The sequence below is a fragment of the Colobus angolensis genome, unplaced genomic scaffold, assembly GCF_000951035.1.
Source record: "Colobus angolensis palliatus isolate OR3802 unplaced genomic scaffold, Cang.pa_1.0 Scaffold362, whole genome shotgun sequence".
NCBI classification, from domain to species: domain Eukaryota; kingdom Metazoa; phylum Chordata; class Mammalia; order Primates; family Cercopithecidae; genus Colobus; species Colobus angolensis.
The window spans coordinates 2,406,080-2,420,416 of record NW_012116955.1 but is presented as its reverse complement, the minus strand read 5'-3'; the positions used below and the strand labels follow the sequence as shown (position 1 = coordinate 2,420,416).

The following is a 14,337-nucleotide window of genomic DNA, read 5'->3' as shown; positions in this document are numbered from 1 at the left end:
GAGTTGTTGAAGCTGTTTGATTGCAATGTTATTCATGCTAACAATGTCCAGTACTAGGCGTCATCCTCATCACATTTATGGATTGTCTGCTATGTGCCTGGGGCTGTTCTCAACATATTATGGACATCTTTTCCCATGGAACAAAATTTACCATTCTTATGAGTAATGTAAGTGCCTAATCTATTTTAGTCTTATCTATCAAAAAAAGAAAAGCCCTATTACTGGTCATAACCCATAAATTGATTTCACAACCTCTCAGTTTAACTCAGTTTGAAATTATTCCTTAGCCTGTGTTTACCAATAAGTAAAATGTCTGTGAAGGAATTTAGTTAGCACACATTCATACTGGTATTTTCTTAAGTGAAGGCTAACTTTAGTTTGTGAGTTATGATTTTGACTGACATATTTTTATGAGCAAGCAACCTCCATGACACTGCATACCAGAATATAGCTATCTATAGTTTATAAACTGCTCTCACATATTTTTACATCTCATATAATTTTCACAGTAACGTGGAACTTTGAGCATGATCATCCCCTATTTTGAAGCTAAGCTAGCAGATTCAGGAGGCTAAGTGACCTGCCCAAAGTCATTCAAGTGAATCAGGAATGGGGACTTTTCACCCAATACTGTGTTTCTTTCCTTTTTATAATTTATGTCTTGCTTTCTGATTGCAAAAGTAACATGCATTCATTATTGGAAAATACTCCAAAGTACTGGAAAGAAAATAAAAATTACTTTCTTAGTGATAATTCCTTTTAATGTTTTTGGGTATTTCCTACTTATTGTTTGGGGTATTTTGAGTTTTGCTTTTTATCAAAATAGCATGGCCTTTGACAGCCCACATAAGGATGGTAGAAGCAGGAGCCTCTTCAAAGGGAGGGCTGTTCCCACACCAAAGCCTTTCTTGCGAATGCTGATAGACAGAAGAGCTGTTTATCAGCCTCTTCTTCCTTCCCTTGGGCATACTTCAAAGGTCTATGCAGTGCAAGGTGGGGGAAGTGGGAAAGGTGGAACCAGATTCAAAAGTTTTGGGACATTATAAGTTTAAAGTGGAAAACTCACAAAAGAGTTATTGTAATGAAAAGTACTTAACACCAATCTGAGAGAGAAAAAAAGAGAGTGGTGGGGGTAGTCAGGTAGTGGGTAGGAAGAGTGCACGCTCTCCTGAGGACCCAGGGTCATGTGGCTTCCAGGATACTTATATTCCTAGTCTGCAAGCAGAGTTAGGACTCACACTCAGAGTTCCAGCTTCTGCTACCTGTGCAACTTACAAATCAAATCCACCTTGAGTTATAAAGGCCCTTATTTACATTATTTTGTTTATGCTTAAAGTTTTTTATATGACATGTTGCTTTTTGATAAGAATCCATCATAAATGACTTGGCTGGGGCTCAATAGTCTTTTTGTTTTACATATGTATGGTATATATATGTTTTATACATATTTTATGTCATATATTTATTATATACATAAATATATGAATTGACTTATCATGAAATCAATAAATTTCTTAGTAATGTTTGTGAGTAAGATTTACACATGTTCCCATTTAATGTATATTACATATATATTATAGATCATATAATATACATTACATATTAAATAGCAGTAGAAAGAATAATAACAGTTACAAAGGCAAAAGAGACAAAGTACTTACCTGGACATCCTGGCTCGTGCAATCCGTTTGAAACACTCACCTGTGTAAAGAAATGTGTTGGAGTGTCCTCCTACCACGACGTCCACACCCCTCACTTTCTGAGCGATGAGTTTATCCGTTTCAAAACCCGAATGTCCCAGTGCGATAATTTTGTTCACATTTAGAGTTTTTAACTTATCTACTTCAGGTTGTAATGCAGTGATTTCATCTTCAAACACTAAATTTGTTCCTAAGGAACAAAATAAATAAAATGGATATTTATTAACAATTTTTATTATATTACTTATTATACATATTAACATGCAAAGGTTAAACACCTTAATTTACTGAAGTTCAAAAGTTAGTAAAACCAAAACATATTTATTCATTAAATACAAAACCCCTAAGAAGTAAATAAAAATTCAAATCAATATCCTTGTTACATTTACTTTATGTTGTATTAGTTTAAGGTTATGGATATTGTTTTGCTCGAACTTGGTTGCAAACTGCGAGGAGGCTTCAGATATTGTTTTATATGTTTGTACATCTCAACTTCCACAATACCAATGCAGAAAATGCCTGAGCATGTAAGCATGATATACAAAATAGTATTAGCAACTCCAAGATGTTGGTTGGAAACTTGGAATAATCACTGTTCAAATTTAAAACTGTCAAGAAGGTAGTCCTTGAATGCCTATTTTAATATGGCAGTTGATAAGTTTGTCTTGTTCTCTTTAATGCCAGCAGGCCAGGCACAGTGGCTCACACTTGTAATCTCAGTACTTTGGGAGGCTGAAGCAGGCAGATCACTTGATGCCAGGAGTTTGAGACCAGCCCAGGCAAAATGGCAAAACCCTGTCTCTACTAAAAATACAAAAATTAGTCAGGTGTGGAGGCACATGCCAGCTACTTGGGAGGCTGAGGCAAGAGAATGTCTTGACCTTACCAGGCGGAGGCTGCAATGAGCCGAGACCATATCACTTCACTCCAGCCTGGGCAACAAGAGCGAGACTCTATCTCAAAAAATATATAAATAAATAAATAATGCCAGCATTGGAGCATTATTGAGCTCTGCGTTAATAATGGGGGCCTCATCTACATGTTGCTGGCACTGGTATTGTGTACATTCTTCCCTGGGTGCTGATTACAGCTCATAGGGGTAACAAACGATAGCCTTTTGGTATCCACTGTCAAGCATGGCTCTCATTGCGCAACCCAGGTGCTCTGTGTGCCCCAAGACAACTGGTTCCTCCCACTGGCTCTGCAGCCGCACTTGAGCAAGCTCTGAGGCTTTGTGGCTATGACTGGCATGAAGGTGACTGCAAACACAGACATACTGCCCTGAAGTCATGTCTGCTACTCTGTGACAGGGGAGGCCTCCAGTACATCCAGACTCTCTCATGCTGATTTCTAAGAACCAGCGCTAAACAAGGAGGGGAGGGTGGGAGAATGACATCTCATTAAAAACGTTCAAAATGCAGGAGTCTGCAATCTCCAGTTTGAAAAGTACTAATCCAAAGAGTAACAAGATTATTAGAAATGCATCCCTTGTTCCACTGTGATGTTTAGGAATGTCTGTGTGCTTCAGCAGGGGAACTCCTGAGTCCTTAAGATTAGCCAGCTCCGCAAGTGCAAGTTATCATGGAAGATAATTCATGGCTGACATCATAGCCAGGGAGGCCCCAGAATTACAGCCTAATAATTAGCAGCTCACAGATGTGTTGGACTGGCAAGGCTGCCAGCAACTCATAGGCAATCTTGACAAATCAAGAGTTGTAGTTTTGCCACCATTGTCTATCATGAGAACATCAAGGCCAATCAGCCTCCTATTGGTCGCCCCAAGAAACCCAGGGCTGTCCGTTGCCCCTCAGTGCTATGTTGCCTTCTGTGTGAGCCTTTCCTTGAACATCTCTTTGAAACAACAAGGTGCACCCTCCCCCATGCTGCACTTGCCATTCCCCTCCTGCTGAATTCTTCTCCACAGCCTTACCACCTTCTGACACACCAAACCATTTACTCATTTACTGATTCCCCTGCTAAACATGTAAGCTCCAGTGGGCAACTTTTGTTTTTTTGGTCAGTGTCCCTGGTGCCTAAAACAGTGCCTGGCACATAGACAGGTACCCAGGGGAATGACTGAATGTCAAGAGTATGCTACCATCTTTTGCTTAAGGTTTGGCTGCCAAGAAGGAAAAAAAAAAAAATTCAGAGAAATGTCTCTGAAGACAAAGGAATGTATTCTTCTATTGTATCAGAAACCTCACAGGACCAGGCATCCCATATATACAAAACATGGGTTATATTTCAAGATGTCACGAGAAGAGTTGTATTACAGGTATTTCATGATCTAGCTAAAATAAATTAGATTAAATGTGCTAGAAATATAAGTTATACCCCTGTGGGTGCCCAGTCCTCTAGGACTGGGAGAACTGGGCTTGATTAGAGCCAAAGAACTATAGGAAGAACCCACACCAGGCTGCTGGACCTGTGATCTTGGAAGAAGCAGTGCTCCTGGAAACATTCTATTCCATGCCATCCCTTTCTTGCACATTGGGCCCTGTAATATGCAGCCCTGTTTTCCAGCAGCTGCTGGAAACAGCATTGTCACTTTGGATCCCCTCTCTGTTACAGCCTGGTAAAGGGCTGGTCAGAGTCCCAGCTGAGGCAGTTTGATTTCTGGAGGCGCTGTGCCTTTCCACCAAGACCTCCACCTCCTACCTCCTTATGGGTGCCTTTTAAAGAAGAGACAATGCTTTCCTCTGAATCACACCTGAACTTCTCAGCCCTACAATCAAGCCCTGACCCAACTTTCTAGCTTTTCCTAGTCAGAACCCATACTCCAGGAAATGGAACTACCTGCTGTTCTGTGACTGTGGCCCCTATACCTTCCTGCTCTCATGTATTCATCCCAGCAATGCTTCCTGAGGACTTACCATATGCCAGGCATCGTGCACAGTCCATTGGGCAATAGTGAGACAGCAGAGGTTGCTACCCTCATGAAGCCTGCATCCTAGCATGTGACCCTGACCTCACTTCTGGAATGTCCTGTGCCCCAGGGATGTTTTACACAGCTCTCAAGGGGACCAAGGAGGTCAAGTGAACGTGACCCCAGGGTGGGGTTGGGGGGTTCTTTAGCAAGTCCTCTCACTCTTCTCACTGACCACTCCAGCCCCAGCTGCTCCATTGTGCCTCCATCTCTGCCTCCATCTCTGCCTCTATGCCAGCTGCAGGACCCGCTCGCTGCTCTCAGCAAACACAGCTAACTTTTCTGTTGTTGTTTCCAACGGCCTGGACTTATTTTATAATAACAACAATAAATATATATTTTTGAATTGTCAATTATATGTCCTTTATCAGTTATTTCTTAATGAAATCTCATGTTTCTAGATAACCCTAGCTCCTAGTTTCCCTTTTTTCTTCAAATATGGAAAGACATTTAATTTGGATAATTTAAAGAAAATGTCATTTTTGTGCTCATCGCCAAAGTGTTTCAAAAAGTGTTCTTATAAAAGTGCCTCAAAATAGTTTCTTGAAGGGTCTTAAGATTATATATGTGTGTGTGTGTGTCTTATGTGTATGTGTATGTATCATATATGTATGTGTGTGTATGTCTTAAGATTATATATATATGTACGTGTGTGTATATATGTCTAAAAATGTATATGCATACACTTCTATATGTACATACATATCATAAGACCACTATATATATTTCTGGGAAAGTCAGATACAAGAATGTCATTAAAATGAGATAAATAACGAAAAGCGAGAAAGGTGAGTTAGCTAGACATGTAATAATCATCCTAGAAAAGGAGCGATAAGGTAAATTGAGGTAAAACCCCAGCTCTGGGCTCATGGCTCCACAGGAGAAGGGCAGTGAGTTTTGAGGCTCTCATTCTCTAGTAAATGAACCTGTGCTGTTTAGCACTGGCTATAAATTGTCTCCTCTGTCCATTTTGAAAGCACTGAATTAGACAAAGATACTGTTTTTGTCAACAAAGTTCACTGAGCAGAAGAGGACATCTCTTTAAGAAGTACCTTGGAACAACAGCATAGAATTTACCAGATTGCTTTTATCTGTATTATTCTAAGTGCACTATTTACCCAGTTGTTCCTACTTTTATCTACAGTCCATAAATATAATGCCAAGCTGTGATTTAGGTCATCTGTTTTCAAGCAATGAGTGCTATAAAAGTAGAAAATACCTGGATTGGAGAGAAAAGGGGTTTCTTTGGAAGTGTATCCAACGATTCCCACAACTTCATCACCAACAGGAAGAACTTTATATGGTAAATAAAGTCCTGATATTTGAGATGCTAGTGGCCCCTTTGCTTTAATGTTTGCACTCAGAATTGGAAATTTGGCCTCTTTGAGGAGTGGCTCAATCAGTCCTTCTACACCATTATCAAATTCATGATTTCCCAATGCCTAGGTAAAATGGAAAAGAGAAAAAGAATTAGGTACTTTGGAATTTTCAATGAGAGAATACTTTAAAAACATTACATTAGCCCAGTATCTCCCAAAACTGACTAAGCTTTTATGAGACATATTCCATGATTTTGTATCCTCCTCACTTGGGTCAGGCCCAGGGACATTCAGATCATCATATTGGTTGAGATCTGCTACCCAGGTGTCACACCACCTAGGAGAGGTGGTTTGCCAATGTGCATACCCAACACCTGGAGAGCTGGCCGGGGTCCACTGTCCCACCACCTCAGATCGGGGGCAGGTTCCAATGTTCACATTTACCAGCCTTGGCCCAATTTTTTCATGTTGTTTCTCTCATAAACTCACATTTTAGACCCCATCATTCAAGCTGCGATCTGCTGGAGAGAATGATTAACATCAGCAGGACGTTAGCAAAAGGCAACCTGAAAGGTACACTTGGCAGAAACCGAAGGCCTCCTTCCTCATTTCATCTCCTTGGTCATCATTCACCTAGGTTCCCACAATTGCTTCTTCCCAAGCACTCCTGCCGTCCTCTAATTCTTCTGGGAAGATGAAGATCCTCAATAGCAGGCAGGAGCTAGCGTCTCCATATGTTCCAGTGTGGCTCTGGCTTCCTCCTCTGGTCAGTTCTGGGCACCATTTGCTCCAGTCCTAGCAGTTTCACATTTGGGGAAGAACTCCATGGTGAAATGATTATGCAACCTTCAGCGGGTTCTGAACCTGTTCCCAGCGCAGGACTTCAGGAGGAGCAGGGATGGTGACAAGCAATCCTTCTTAGCTCTCTCCCATTCCTCACTGGTTGAAGAGTGGCTGCTGGGTGCAAAACCACCCATTGTCTGTCATTGTGCAGCCCCCCATAGTGAGTCGGGGGCTGGGGTGGGGGGACTGGGGGGAGTCCATGCAGTGGCCCCAATGACAAAGCATGACATGTCAGGTGGCTTCCCAGAAAACCTTCCTCTCCTTCCTCCATTGGCCTCCTGGATACACCCATCTCCTCTGGCCCCCTACCTACCTGCTTTGGCTGCCACGGCTGGTTTGCTGACTTAGTACTTAAACCAGCAGATCTCAAACTTTCTAAATACCACATCCAGTTTCATTTCACTTTGTGGGTCATCTAGGAACAGGCATGAAGTGCTGGCTGATGACCTGTCCATTTAAATGAGGGCCCCGTGCGCTCTCTTACAGCCTCACCCTCTTCCTTCCTTGCTCATTCCACACTCTGTAATGGCATATTAGCAGGGTCTTTCTTTTACATCAGTCTCCTGACTATATGAGTGCTCCTGGGCCACCGGGCCCTGCCACCTCTCCTGCTCAGTGCTGTCCCCTTCTTTGGCACACAGGCATTCACTGAGTACCTGTGCCTCCAAGGGTTGTATATACATCCTCACGTGAATGTGTTTATGCAGAGAAAGCAGCACAATGTCTTTACAGTCCTACATTCTTATCTCCCCTATTAAATTCAGAATTTTGAAATTTGCCTTTTCTCCCATCTCTGATGATCTACCCATTTTTACCTCTTCCTGTTATGTAATTAATTTTCCTCTTAAAAGCTGATCTGGTCTTACATGTTCTTGCAGGCTTGGGTAATTGTTATTTTTTCCTTCTATTCTTAGAATGTTATGATTTTTTCCTATGGTGAAATAAGTCTCCCTTGTTACAGTACGATAACTCTCTGGCTTAACTATAAAATTATTTTGTTTTTAATGAATGTTTCTACAGTTCTTCAAGAAAGACTATCCAACTTGTTAGCCACCTTGCAGTTTAACAGCAACATTATATTCCCAGCACTTGGCAATAGCTGAAGTTACAGTTTTCCTTTATTTGTTTGATGCCTTCTCCGCCTCTCCATCCTAACTTGAGCCTAATCCCCTTGAAAGTAGTGACTTTGACTGGCTTTTCATCTCTCTTGTCCCATGGGGAGAGGAGTCCCTGATTCATGGTGCTCAATGTGGTGGGATGGACTGAGTAAATGATCTCATTCCTACTCATACCTTCAACTGTAAACTGAAAATCTCCAGCCCTGACTTTTCTCCTGACGTCTAGATCTGTATGTCAACTGCCATGTGTCATTTCCTCCTAATGTCTCAAATGTGCCCGAAGCTTACCAGGCGCAAAGCCCCTTCCCTGTGACTCACTGTCTTGGCCCAAGATGCTACCATGTACCCAGTCAATAAAGCCAGAAACCCTGGGGCGGTGGAGTCTTGCCCTCTCCCCTCTCCTTCACCGTCACTTCCTCTGGCATCCCTCTCCCTTACGTAAATGCTGCAGTTTCCATTCACCTATTGTTGCTGCCTTAGTCTGCTCCTGGATTACCACAGCCTCCTAGTTGGGTTTCCAGCTATTCTTGTTTCTTTCGCTAAACCATTCTTTATATTGCTGCCAGAAAAATCTTTCTCAAATGCAAACCTGACCTTGGCAATCTCCACCTTAGATCTCTACAGAGGCACAGCCTTTATGATAGAAGTAAACACCCTAAGCAGGGCCCATGGGGCTCTTAGGGATCTGGTTTTGCCTTCCCCTCCAGCCTCATTCCTGATACCTACCCCATAAAGTATGAGGAAACAAGGCACGGGTAGCTCCCTCCCAGGCTCCTCCCACTCCTCAGCAGTGACCCAGGGCACATCTCAGAACCGCAGTTTTCTCTGGAAGGGCAGTGAATGAATGAAATAAAAGCAGTTAAGGAAATGAGCCAGCATTGAGTCAGCACTTGCCACATGCCAGCATCATGGAAAGTGAGTATGTACAGAGTACAGAAAATCTGATTTCATGCTGTGAGGGTGGTACTCTTATTGCGCTCATTTTACTGATGAGAAAATCTGAGATCTAGAGAAGTTAAATGAATTGTTGCAGATCACACAATTTGTAAGTGGGAGCTGGGACTAGAACCACTTCTGTTTGATTCCAAAGTTCTTAACCTCTGTGCTTGGTTGTACATTTGCATAAAGCCTAGCACATACAAAACACTAAAACAAAAAACAACAACAAAAAATTCCTAACTACTTGCAAAGCAAATGTATCCCTCGCACTACCACAGTGCAAGTAGTTAGTACTACCACGGCAGGGATTCACTGTTGAATGAATAAATGAATGAATGAAAGAATTACTAACAAGTTTCTTTCTTCTATACATAGCTAACTTTTCCACAGAAATTAATGCAGACAAATTCCTTTGTAAATACTTATTTTCTTTAGAAACTCGTATTTTCATTTGCCACCTTGACTTCCTTCTACCAGTTTTTCTTCTATTGCACTTAGGAGAACTCAGTGATTCCTAAGCTCTTCAGGATCATACTACTCACCTCAGTACACCAAGTTCTCACCACACTGAGGTATACTGCAGGTACTCAAAAAATCTTGTAAATACATTGATCTAGTTAATTCATTTCTGTTATTTTTGATTAATAACATGAAAACATCTCAGGAAAAGACCGCCTAAGAGAAGAACACAGAGCAGTGAAATATAGGGGATCATAACAGAGCAGATAATCTTACGCTGCTTTCTTTGGTCCTCTCTGAACATTCCCATGTAACTTTCCTTATGTGTTCCTGTACATTTTTTGTAGCTAAACTGTTACTTGCCACTTATTGTTTAACCATCAGTTTAGGCATTTGATTTCCATGACCCTAAGTCATATCTTTTTTTATTTGTATAAGTGTATGGGGTACCTAAATCATGTTCTGATGCTCTTTCTCTCTTGTTCTGTTGCCTTCCAAACATTTCATTACTAAGATTGAGCTCATTCATTCATGAACCCTAGTCCTTCCTTAATTCTAGCCCTATGACATCTTGTACGTGTTTACTAAAAACATTAAACTTCACCAAATGCACTTTTCTGTAATTTAAGAGAGCAAAGCCCGGTGAAGTGATCTTCAGTATCTCCAACAGCAAAATCACAGAAACATAATGTGAGCATCTGGCCCACCCCCAGCTTCTCACCCCCATCACTTTCTTTATGTAGAAGAAAGCCTAGAACACTATTTTTTAAAAAAGAATTGATGGTCTTACATGAAAGAAACTTTCCACACTCACACAGAACAATTAGCAAACCCTCAAAAAATTGTTTCATTCACAAACAAGTGCCAGTAAGATATTAGTAGAAATATAAAGGTAACTTATAAATTAAAACACAGAAATGAAAACAAGAAAACCTGGGCAATTGTCCAGAGAGGGCTACTGGAGTGCCAGGCTGTGAATTATGAAGCTGTTTGGCTATGCTTTAACCTGTTTCCAAGCAATTTGGTTTCGCTCACTTTACAACGAAGACATTGCTTAACTACTTTTTACCAAGTTTGTTTCAAATCCTGACTTCCGAAAAGTTTTAATGGTTCACACACCAAATCATACCAAAATGGAGCCCATTTAAAAGAAGCAGGTAGAGTGAGTAGTTTTACTAATCATTCAGTAAACATCTGCTGGGTACTGGTGCCAGAGCTCACCTGGTGTCACAGAGAACATAGAGTCAATCTGATGTGTGAACAGACAGCCACAGTGGACAGATGGTTAGAGATGTGTGTGCAAGGTACAGGTGATACACCAGAGACAGACGTCTGCAGTACAGGTGTTATGGAGAGACCTCAAAGATGTCACACCTTGAACTGTGTCATGAGCAGCTCATGGCATCCGGCTGATTTGGTGCTCCTGGAACTGAGGGCACCTGAAAGTCTGGCAGAAAAAAAAAATGATGCAGCTAAGAGCATCTCTGGGAGATCAGGGAGGGTCTGTATGGTGTCCAAGGAGTCAGGGCTCTCATTTTGAGGGAAGTGGGAAGCCTTGAAGAGAAAGTAGGGCTGGAGGCAGTCGGGGGTGCTTGGAAAGCTCAGTCTGGCGGCCTGCAGTGAATGGACGGGAGCTGTGTGAGCCTGGTGGTCAAGACACTGACAGGAAGACACCTCTCCCGCAGGGGTGAGGTGACGCGGCAAGTGGGACAGTGGGAATGTGGTGGGGAGGTGACACTGAGGGGACAGTGCAGGAGTGGAAGCCACAGGAATTTTCAGCTGGCTAGGCATGAGGGCATGGGCAGGAGAGGGGATGGGGCTTCTGGCGTTTCACTGTTCCTCCGTGCATTTCCAACAGGAACCATACGCATCCTCCCAAGCGTCTCACGCACAACGTCACTGGAGCTAAGTGCCCTTCTTTGCTGGTGGTTGGCCTGGCAGGATAGGGAGGAGTGGGGAGCTAAGGGGAGATTGGGGGCAGAAGAAGCAGTTACCCCCAAATCTCTCTAGACAACTCCACAAAGCGTCTCTTGAAACAAGAGAAGAGACAGGGGTGCCAGGCCTCTACCCCACCTGTCCCCTCCCATCTCCCAGCGTCTTAACCCACTTTGCCTGGTTTCAAGCTGGGTGGGACCGAAATGGAGGTAGGCTTTGGAAAAAGCCTAACTAACTGTTAACTCTTGGAATCAAAATTCCAAGGCAAACTTGGCAAACTAACCAACGATGCTGTACCAGGGGCAAGTCAGAGCTGGGTCATGGTGATCTCCTCACAGCTTTATATATCTGGAGACACTCATTTCCCAGTTAAGAAAGCAGCCTCTGTCTCAGGTGCAACCTAACTGCCTCTTGGCCTGTCAGGCTTTTTCAGCCTTCAGGGCTTTGTGGCTTGCTTGCTTTTTGTGGCTCAATTTCCTGCTAAAGTTTTCACTGTGGCTGTTGTGTTCATTTGTCAGAGGCTTTCAAAACAGAAGTCTTTACTATTTTGGTACCCCAGGACAGAAAGACTGTGTTTTGTAACCTTTTTTTCCCATTACAACACACGTAGAAAATGATGAGACTTGTACAGAATTCAAGGTCACATGGATGGGGCTGCCAGGGACAACTGGACAAGGGGCTGAAGGACCAAAAACTCCAGCCTCAGGATTTAACTCTGTCTTTTTCCCCCTTCCCCCAATTATTAATAACAGGGAGAGGGACTGCTTTGATCAATCAATTCTAACTGGGGAGATCAGGAAGTGGGAGATTTCTCTATAAAAATAAACTGTTCCAGAATAATAAGAGGCCTTCATGGAAGACTGCTGGATGTCCACTGACCTCTGTGTTTCCTCCTGCAGACAATGTAGACCAAGGTCCTGCAGGCCAGGATCAAGTCTGAGGCCTCCACCCTGGTTCCTGTGTTAGCCAACATCTCTGACCTGCTCTCACACCGTGTGTTTTCATTCCTCTTGCTCTCATCCCAGGAGTGTTCTCATTATTTCTTTCATTCACCTATTTACTCAGTACCAACAGGAGCATTCATTTACAGGTGAAAAGAGTAAATGGAGAAGTGGCAGCTCTTCCTTGGAAGAGCTTTGGGAAAAAAACATAGAAGTTGGCACATGGCCTCAGGACAGTGTGGTCAGGCAGCGGAGTTTCAGTGTGGCTGCTAAATTCAGTTGCAGATTCCATCCACACTGTGTGTAGGTGAAATGTGATAATGAGAAAAGTCAGGAGGATTCTTCCCTCTTTATTTAAAAGTATTACCTGTACCATTTGTCACTTGCTAAAGATATATTTTACTGTTGTGAAAAAACCAATAAACAGATTCCATGCTTATTATTAGTACAAGGATGGAAAATAATTTTTTTTTTTTTTTTTTTGAGATGAAATCTTGCTCTGTCTCCCAGACTGGAGTGCAGTGGCGCAATCTTGGCTCACTGCAAGCTCCGCCTCCTGGGTTCACGCCATTCTCCTGCCTCAGCCTCCCCAGCAGCTGGGACTACAGTCGCCCGCTCGCTGCCATGCCCAGATAATTTTTTTGTATTTTTAGTAGAGACGGGGTTTCACCGTGTTGGCCAGGATGGTCTCAATCTCCTGACCTTGTGATCCGCCCGCTTCGGGCTCCCAAAGTGCTGGGATTACAGGCGTGAGCCACCGCGCCCGGCCAGGGGTTTCGCTCTTGTTGCCCAGGCTGGAGTGCAATGGCGCCATCTTAGTAGAGATGGGGTTTCTCCATGTTGGTCAGGCTGGTCTCGAACTCCCGACCTCAAGTGATCCTCCCGCCTCAGCTTCCCAAAGTGCTGGGATGACAGGTGTGTGCCACTGTGCCCGGCCAGGAAAGATTTTCTAGAGTAGGAAAGACAGCATAAAGTATTTCTAGAAATCGGACCTGAAATCAGAAAGGTCTAGCGATTTGTCTATTGCTACAGAGCAAAGGCAGAGGGCGGAAATTCTTCAACTCATGAGACAGTTGAAGACAGGCCCTAACTCTTGATATGCTCCATGGCAAGAAAATGGAGTACCATATCCCCATTGGTTAGGTGGTAACGCCAAGGCCATAGAGGGGCAGTCACTGGCCCTGGATCACACTGTTAGTCAAAGCATTACAGGAAAATGAAAGTCTCAGGGCGGCCAAATTCATTATGTCCAAGGTAAGCCTGGAGACTGAGTCATGCAACACTGCTGTCTGCTTCCCAAACTGCTGTGGTTGCTTCACAACCCAGTGTCAGAGCATTACACATTAGCCAGACCCTCACAGAAAGACAAAGGGCGTCAGGCATCTCCACAGGACCACCAGTACAGATTGTTCTTTGCTGTCCTCCATCCTCCCATAAAACAAGAAAATAGGCTGGGTGCTGTGGCTCTCGCCCATAATCCCAACACTTTGGGAGGTGGAGGCGGGCAGATCACCTGAGGTCAGAAGTTCCAGACCAGCCTGGCCAACATGGTGAAATCCCGTTTCTAGTAAAAAAAATAAAAAAAACCAAAAACAAAGAAACAAACAAAAAAAACAATTAGCCGGGTGTGGTGACCCACACATGCAATCCCAGCTACTTGGGTAGGCCCAGGCAGGAGAATCGCTTGAACCTGGGAGCTGGAGGTTCCAGTGAGCCAAAATGGCGCCACTGCACTCGAGTGTGGATGACAGAGTGACTCTGTCTCAAATAATAATAATAATAATAATAATAAAGAACATGTCCCTTGTAACTTTAGGTCTGCAATCTAAGTCTAGTTCCTAAAACTAAAGTCTGTTTGATTTCACACTGATAATGCTTATCTTCCCAGGTACAGAACAAAAACGATGAGCTCAATCATTGTTGAGGTGGATGGATCACTTGAGGTCAGGAGTTCAAGACCAGCCTGGACAACATGGTGAAACCCCCATCTCTACTAAAAGTACAAAAACTAGCCGCGCGTGGTGGCGGGCACCTGTAATCCCAGCTACTTGGGAGGCTGAGGCAGGATAATCACTTGAACCCGGGAGGTGGAGGTTGCAGTGAGCCAAGATCGCGCCACTGCACTCTAGCCTGGGCGACAAAGTGAGACCCCGTCTC

General features: G+C 43.3%; 1 protein-coding gene across 2 annotated transcripts in view; it reads right to left on the bottom strand.

Moving 5' to 3' along the window:
- NT5E (5'-nucleotidase, ecto (CD73)) overlaps window positions 1–14,337 on the bottom strand; it is a 46,990-nt gene that overhangs the window by 21,456 nt on the left and 11,197 nt on the right. For both annotated transcript variants that reach the window (XM_011953500.1, XM_011953501.1), the window contains exons 2-3: window positions 5,846–6,068; window positions 1,702–1,890 (exon numbers count right to left, since the gene is read on the bottom strand). In XM_011953500.1, coding sequence (XP_011808890.1) covers window positions 1,702–1,890; window positions 5,846–6,068 — 412 coding nt within the window. The remainder of the gene's footprint in view (window positions 1–1,701; window positions 1,891–5,845; window positions 6,069–14,337) is intronic.